Here is an 8,620-nt window from a genome sequence, read left to right on the forward strand (position 1 = left end):
ATTATTTTGAACATATTTCGACAGACAGAGAACACGGCCAAAATGGCTAACGTAGAGAGACAGAAAGTTAGTTCAGCAATACGTCCGAGTTGTTACGATGCGAGTGCTGAGTCGGAATACGAGAAACTCAACCCTACATACGAACATATTCAACATGACAGTGACGCAGCTCTTGCTCTCGATGGATGCAAAAAGATATTGATGCTTAAAGGAGAGGTAATATGGAAGATAGATTCAAAAGCAATATCAAAACTATATAATTTACATGAAATTTGAAAGATTTTGTACAAATAGTTATTTCACCAATGTGAGAATATATTTTGTGCCTCGAGAATAAGAGGGTTCCAATATATTTGCCTTTTTGAAATAAATAGGCCTATGTTTGAAACTTGGAATTTTGTAGTTTTTGTGGTTATAAAAGACATTTTTAAAGGTGCTCATGCAATAATGTAGTAAGGATAGAACCACGTTGGATTCGAAAATAATTTAAAGGAATCACGGACGTAAGAAGGTGCCAAAGTGTGTGTGTGTGTGTGTGCGTGAACAGGATCCCTCACCCCAAATCACATCTCTTCTCCCCCAATCAACTTTAAATATAAATACAAAAAGTGCTGAGGGAAACAAAAAGAGGCTAATTGATCTGTGATCCATTAACACATGTAATTAAACTAGAATTAACATACTGATAGACAGTGCCCCCACCCCTCAACACAAAAATTCTGGCTACGCCAATATATCATATGTAAACACAGTTTTGACAAATATGTTTGTTCCGATGATTTGTCATGATGTGTTTAAAACCGAATACGCTATTAAACCATTTCTTTACGACTCCGTGGAAAGGTCATCAATCGAGCATGTAACTGATCAAGGATAAAGTTATAAAGTTCGATTATCCTGACAATCTAGGCCCCTAGCTGACCCCCGAGAACTGCAAGTACCTTAAATATCCTCAACATGCTCGATTTCTTAAAAACTAACACACAAACATGTACCTTTATTGATGTAGGCTACGCCACCACCAAAGTTTACTCCTTGATCCACAGGGGCGGGACGTAGCCCAGTGGTACAGCGCTCGCTCGATGCGCGGTCGGTGTGGGATCGATCCTCGTCGGTGGGCCCATTGGGCTATATCTCGTTCCAGCCAGTGCACCACGACTGGTATATCAAAGACCGTGGTATGTACTACCCTGTCTGTGGGATGGTGCATATAAAATATCCCTTGCTGCTAATCGAAAAGAGTAGCTCATGAAGTGGCGACAACGGGTTTCTCTCTCAATATCTGTGTGGTCCTTAACCATGTCTGACACCATATAACCGTAAATAAAATGTGTTGAGTACGTCGTTAAATAAAACATTTTTTCTTTTTCTTTCCTTGATCCATACGCATACTTCTCTCTAAGACTATATGTCAAAATGTCCAAATGTTTGACATCCAATAGTCGATGATTAATAAATCAATGTGCCCATTAACCATTGTAAGAGGTTCGTTTTCAAAAGAGAGTTCGTTCATACTCCGAATCCAACTGGTGACGCGCCACTTCTGCTGTAGGCCTACATTTCTAAAATTACTGTGAAACAAATTTTAAAATACAGATTTTGGAATGAAATGATCGGCTAATTAAAATGATATATAATGAAACAAATAGGCATATTAAAGAAATAAAATTATACATTGAACATCCATGTCGATCCGCTCAACTTTTATAATGCACTAGTGTTCGTCATTGCTTTTGTATATTGTTAAATGATGTTGTGCAAATGATCGATGTCTCGTTCCTGCTTAGCACAAATTTACTGCATATTTTATATAGTTTTGTAGATCCTAATCACACGATTAAAAACAAAAATCGTTTTGTTTTTACTGCCACTGTAACAAGTTTCGAACTACTTAATAGAGCTTTTTAACAAATGAAAATCACTTTCAAGTGAGTCTCTTTAAAAGTAGCAAAAATCACAGCACGCGTTTACTTACAGCTCGAGCAGCACGAGAATTGTGGATGTTTAGGACAAGATGTCGCGTGTCCATTCGCTGGAACTGGTTGCAACCATAAGGTAAGATTCTACACGTTTTGGGTGATCATTCCTAGTCAAATCCCGCCAGAGCACGGCTGATAAATCTAACCACGCATAACACATAACACAATAATAATAATAATGATAATGATAATAATAAATAATAATATAAACAATTAGGGGATCGTCTGAATGGAATGAATGGATTAGTTTTTGTCGCCCCGAAGGTACGTACTCGTAACTATAAACTGAAAACAGAGAATGTATAGTACGATGTAAAAGAAGCTTATGTGTGTATGTAAACAACAATTCTGAGAGTACTGCTAAAGCAATACATGTCACCTACCGGGCCCAGCAAATTTCCATATCTCCTAAATTCAAGGGCCATAACTCTGTGAAAAATGTGTAAAATGAAAGTCAAACTTGATATGTAACAGTACATGATAGAAAGCTGTACACAAAGTCTCAGCTCAATATCTTAAGGCATTGTGGGGGAAAAAACCCACCAGGAAAAACAACAACAATTTGTATCTCCTAAATTCAAGGGTCATAACTCTGTCAACAATGTGTAAATCGCCATGAAAGTCAAACTTGATCTGTATCAGTACATGATAACGCTATACAAAAAATTTCAGCTCATACTACCATGGCATTGGGAAAACAACATTCTGAAGCAACACATTTTCGTATCTCCCAAGTTCAACGGCCAAAACTGTGTGAAAAATGGGTAAATCACATGATCTGTAACAGTATATGATATTTAAAGATAAACAATTTTATTTAGCTCGCTATCTCAAGGCATTGTGAAAAAAACCCACATCCGGAAACCTATATGTACGGACAGATATACATACAGACAGCCAGCCAGAAGGGCGGAGATGAAACATATACACGTAGTTCCGGTTGGAACAGTAGGTGACTAATAACGATCATATGGTCTGAGATAAGAGAAACCCCTGATATATTTTCAAAAAATGTGTGACACTTTGATCATATTTGCGATCGAAGAGTAACATTTCATTATCAATCTGTATCTGAAACACAGTATATTATAGGTAGACTGGATCTATTCATAATAAATGACTACAATATAGTTTGCAACTAAATTGTCTTTAAATTAAATAATAAAGTTCTATAAATGTGAAGTGTTATTCGTACATTTACAAGATATGCGTAAGGGAATCTCAGCATTATACTGCTTAGTTTTTGTTTTGTTTAACGACACCACTAGAGTTACTACTGGCGGAGTATAAACAGGTCCATCCAAGAGTATTTAGAACTGGTGGGTGGCGGGTCCAAATGTAGAACCAGGATGTCGAATGAACGAATGAATGAATGAATGAATGAATGTTTAACAACACCCCAGCACAAAAATACACATCGGCTATTGGATGTCAGAAAGGTAAGTATATGGAAATATTATTTATCTAACTCTGTAAAACCACAGAGTAAAGAGATGTGGGAGACAGTATAATACAATACAAATACAGTATCAAGATAAGTATATTTTAAAACTTTCTATAGAAATTAAAGTGTTTTAAAAACTTTAAAATTAATTCTGGGTGGAATTTAGAGTATTTAATACAACAATAGGCTACTCTGGGGAATGAATGAATGAATGAATGAATGTTTAACGACACCCCAGCACGCAGCACAACAATAGAGATCGGCTAGTAGGTGTCAAACGAAGGTAAGTGATTATTTATATTAAAAATAAAAATTGTACAATTTGAATAAACAGTGTAAAGAGCTGTGGGAAACGTACAATAGAATACAATACAAATACCAAGGTAAGAATTTATTTAAAATTATGTACAATAGAAATATCAAGGTAAGTATATTTTAAAACTTTGCATAGAAATCAAAATGTTTTAAAAACTTCTGGGTGGAATTTAAAAGATTCCAAAACATTTTTTGTTGCCAAATATATTGTTTCTCATCGGCTTCAAATGATTACACTCAACCAAAATGTGGCACACCGTCAGTGTTCACACTGAGGATCCATCTTTAATATAAATGAATGTGTCAAAGGTGTATGGCCGATACGGGCATGACCCAAGATAACTTCATCCTTCAAGCACTGCCTGTAGGAGGACTGCCACTCCCAGGACTGGTTTAACACAATGGAGTTTGTTTGTTCCAGTCATCTTGCCAAGTCAAAAATACATATTGGTTAATATAATATTTAAAATCATTGTAAGGCACACCAACATTAGCATGGGGCAAATTCAAAGCAGACTTGGCAACAGAATCTGCTTTTTTATTACCGTTAATCCCAACATGGCTGGGTACCAAACACAATATAACATCTTTTTTTGGCAATTGATAAAAAGACACACTTTCGTATCACCATTCCAACCAAGGGATGCCCCAGCTTCATGTACTGTAATACCTGAAGACACGAAAGTGAGTCTGTACAAATGCAGTAAATATGGATGGCGAATCGGGAAATCTTATGGAAAGTATTTGTCTGATCCGGGATGTGGAGTATAACAAACATAAATAACGTAGTCAAGTTAAATTAATATATACATTGTATATTTATGGTATTTCATTGTTTTCAATAACATTTTGTAGAAAACTACGTTGACATGTATCACAAATGAATGATCCTACATAATCTACACACCATTAGGCCCACCGCGGGCATCAGAAAATTGCAAAAAAGGAAATGGGTTATCTAAATTTAATTTTACGTAACCAGAAAATGGGTTACGCAGTTTTTCAATTTTCAGATACCTTTTTCAGTGTCTCAGAGACTAATGTACAGAGAAATATTAGGTTTCCATCATATTATGTTGATACTAGGGTAACAAAAAAACATCAAAATGACATCTTTTTTTTCTTTTTTTTGGGTCAATATCTCGGGGTTCTTCTTATCTGAGACCATTACATACATAAAAGTCAGCTTACTTGGTTGCCCGCCCCCACGGTTTAGATAATACTAAATTCGGTTATGTTTACGGGTATTTATTTCCTGATGCAGCAGAAACTAATCCATTAATTAATAACCTGAAGATAGCTCAACATATATATATATATATACACTGTATATATATTTTTAAATAGGCGCGAATAGATTACAATTACCAGCCATTAGAGGCAAATAGCTCTAAGATTTCGAAATAAGTACTTTGCAGAACTTCGTAAACGCATACTGGGATATTATAAAAAACATTCTTTTTTTCTCATCTTACAACTTATGAAGGGAAAAGCAGGCTCCTCTAATTGACCTAAAACGTGAGTGGGAGGAAACAGCGCCCTATATGGTCTTGATATACTAGGGACTAATACTATGTTTCATATTTCAAGGTGCTATTTAGTATTTCATCTTATTTTTAGGACGGGACGTAACCCAGTGGTAAATCGCTCACTTGATGCGCGGTCGGTCTGGGATCGATCCCCGTTGGTGGGCCCATTAGGCTATTTCTCGCTCTAACCAGTGCACCACGACTGGTATATCAAGGGCCGTGGTATGAGCTATCCTGTCTGTGGGATGATGCATATAAAGGATCCCTTGCTACTAATTGAAAAATGTAGCGGGTTTCCTGTCTATGACTATATGTCAAAATTGCCAAATGTTTGACATCCAATAGCCAATGATTAATAAATCAATATACTACTCTAGTGGTGTCGTTATACAAAACAAACTTCTTCTTCATCTTATTTTCCAATTTGTTATTTGATATACATGTACTACCCAGGTAGTTACAATAACATTGGCGTAGCCATGCAGAATTTTATGAGTTTATGACATGAGATCCCAAAATATTTGCCCGAACTAACCAAAAATACCCGAATCTGGATAATAATTATTCATATTAGCATTACTGACAAACGGTTATAATTATATAGGGCTGCAAATCCAATTACTGTAAAACATTTTCACTAATACTGTGAGTAGAATGAAAAAAAAGTTTCAGGCAAGCCAGTTGTTTTCGAATATATATTTTTTGCACAAATTTGAGGATTTGCTACAACCCTGGGCAACTCCCCCCCTCCCCCCCGCTTAGTTTGATGTCATTGCAACATGTTCACGACATACAGATCCCTTTTGACGACTAAAGTTACTAATTAAATATATTTTTCTGTTTAGAATATCAGTGTCTGTATAAACAAGATTTGTCGTCTTCTACTAGTTCCAGTACCAGTAGTGGGAAAACCCCTTTGTCCATCAAAGGTGAACACTTCCAAGTGACGTCTTTGACATGTATAGATATCCAAGTAACGAGGGTTGCTAAAATAATTAGGCCTACAGGAGGAATATATACAGACATAATCCCAATTCGAGGGCGGGACCTGCCACGACACATCAAATGTTTGGCGAGTGTTCTACCAATAATCTACATTCCGCCGCTTGTCGAGAGAAGACGGTTAATATAGCTAGACTGGAATTGCCAACCAAACAGATCTTTAGAATCCAAGGGTGGTAAAGTTTACATGGGAGGTAGCTTTCCTAATTTCATACCTATGGATACTGAAGTAATGTTAGGTTCAAAGAAACAAAACTTGTGGCAGTAGGGAAGAGGGTTGCTGTGCTGACAAAATATTGGAAAACACTGACAATTGTGCATTGACATGTACATGTATATGCACAAGTGATATGAATGCCCTGGCCCTTGGCAAGACCATATTCTTTCTGATGCTTGATTTTCATCAACTGATGTCAAGTAGTTGGACAATTCATTTTAAGATCAAATTAAGGTTTTGTGTTTTAAAAGACTATATTACAGATGTAACTATACATATTATGTTTATATACCGGTACTCTCGATATCTAGTGTTTGAGGAAACACATGAATAAACATGTCAACGGTAACCCGCTGATGCATCTGGCCATGGCATGCGATACCGTGGTATCCCACACCGACGAGCTAAGATGTCTCTCAGACCTGCTAACGACCACCACGCTGCAGATCAAACACCTACACCGCAGAATGGACCATCTCGAGAAGTTACATGGCAGTCAGTGCGTGTGGAAAATACAATGGTTCCAGGTTATCACTTTAACTTTTCACAATTTGATCACTACATCAAAGGTCACAAATAACAGATCCAAATAAATGTCGACTTAAGTGTGCTAAGATTACCTTTTAAGATAAATATTTAGGTATTAATTTTAAAATAATAATTAAAATCGAACTGTAGTACATGTATTACTTAATTACATCTGGAAATAACATTAAAAAACTATAAGTTCCTTCGGCTTGTAATCATTGATCTTTCCCAAGAATATAGGCCTACATGTAATATCTTCTGACAAATATTTTATGGCATTCTTGTACAAGGGCACAACGAACACAAGCATTTAAATTTATGCTGTTAATGACTTAAATATAAATGTTTAATCACAGTACAAAAAACTAATCAAATATTTTAAACCCCAATTAATTACAGGATAAACAAGATGCAGCCAAATGTGGAAACCAGACTACAATATTCAGTCCTTCATTCATGACGTCACGACACGGGTACAAGATGGTTCTCTCCCTTTGTCCATATGGAGATGGAAAATGTGAGCCATCTTCATATTAGAAATTGATATAATTTGCATATACTATACCAATTGTTAAGAATAAAAATATAATTTAAAACTAAAGTGTAATTTATAATATAAGGGCCAAAAATACTGACATGATCTAACAAATGTGAATTTAATTTTTATTATACTTTGAAATAAAAATCTACCATTACCAACAGGTAGACAATCATAAACACTAAACAAACTTCTTAAAGGGACATACCCTAGTTTTTAAACACTAAGGCATAGTTTTCACTATTAGAGCCGTCAATGATTACTTATATTTTTTTGTTTAGCTTATCCATTTCCACACAACCGAAGTGTTTCTGGTTATCCTGGTGTTTCTAATACAACAAAATGCATTTTTTCATATTTTTAAAAACACACATGCGTCTGAGAAGTAACTTATAGAGTCATGGTTTATTTTATTTTTAAGAGTACATGTATTTCAACATCACAGACTCTTTTTTCACTCTGTTGTGTCCAAATTTGTTACAGGTTTGTAAATTAACCAAACTTTGTGTCCATTTTTACGTGTTGAAACTAGAGTCTAGGTGAAAATTATGACTTAGTGTTTAAAAACTAGGGTCTTTCCCTTTAACTAAGCAATCTGTTTATGTACAGTGCTTATTTAACATTTCAAAACTTTAATATAACAGTTAATTGATAAAATATCCATGGGCTTTTCCTTATTTCAGCACGAGGAAAGTTCCTGTCCATCTTCATCTGTATCTGCAAGGGCGACTACGATGCCCTGCTGCAGTGGCCTTTCCATCACAGAGTGACCCTAACCCTCATAGACCAGTGTCCAGACCCACAATACCGCAGAAACGCAACCTTCACAATCAAACCAAAAGTTACCAATGGGAACAAGACTTTCTTGGGTCAGCCAACTGGTCCAAGGAATCCCAGCTTTGGCTCGCAACAATTTGTTGAACTGAGCCTTCTAGACACAATGGACTATGTCAGGAATGATGTGATGTTCATCAAATGTACTGTTGATCGTGAGGACATGTTGTTACTCTAGACAACTATATTAAAATGTCAGGAATGATGTGATGTTCATCATATATACTGTTGATA

General features: G+C 35.9%; 1 protein-coding gene across 1 annotated transcript; it reads left to right on the forward strand.

The window, feature by feature from the left end:
• The first annotated feature begins 2,099 nt into the window (after positions 1-2,099).
• LOC121380793 (TNF receptor-associated factor 2-like) lies at positions 2,100-8,620 on the forward strand. Its single transcript, XM_041509769.1, has 4 exons — positions 2,100-2,243; positions 6,798-7,013; positions 7,414-7,531; positions 8,236-8,620. The coding sequence occupies exons 1-4, from the start codon at positions 2,214-2,216 to the stop codon at positions 8,562-8,564; spliced, it is 693 nt and encodes a 230-aa protein (XP_041365703.1). The 5' UTR covers positions 2,100-2,213; the 3' UTR covers positions 8,565-8,620.

This window comes from Gigantopelta aegis, chromosome 9, assembly GCF_016097555.1.
Source record: "Gigantopelta aegis isolate Gae_Host chromosome 9, Gae_host_genome, whole genome shotgun sequence".
Lineage (NCBI taxonomy): Eukaryota > Metazoa > Mollusca > Gastropoda > Neomphalida > Peltospiridae > Gigantopelta > Gigantopelta aegis.

Coding starts and splice junctions, on each gene's coding strand:
- LOC121380793 (XM_041509769.1), top strand. CDS start 2,214: ATGAATGGATTAGTTTTTGTCGCCCCGAAG. Junction 7,014..7,413: donor GGAAAATACAATGGTTCCAG/GTTATCACTTTA, acceptor AATTAATTACAG/GATAAACAAGATGCAGCCAA. Junction 7,532..8,235: donor TCCATATGGAGATGGAAAAT/GTGAGCCATCTT, acceptor TCCTTATTTCAG/CACGAGGAAAGTTCCTGTCC.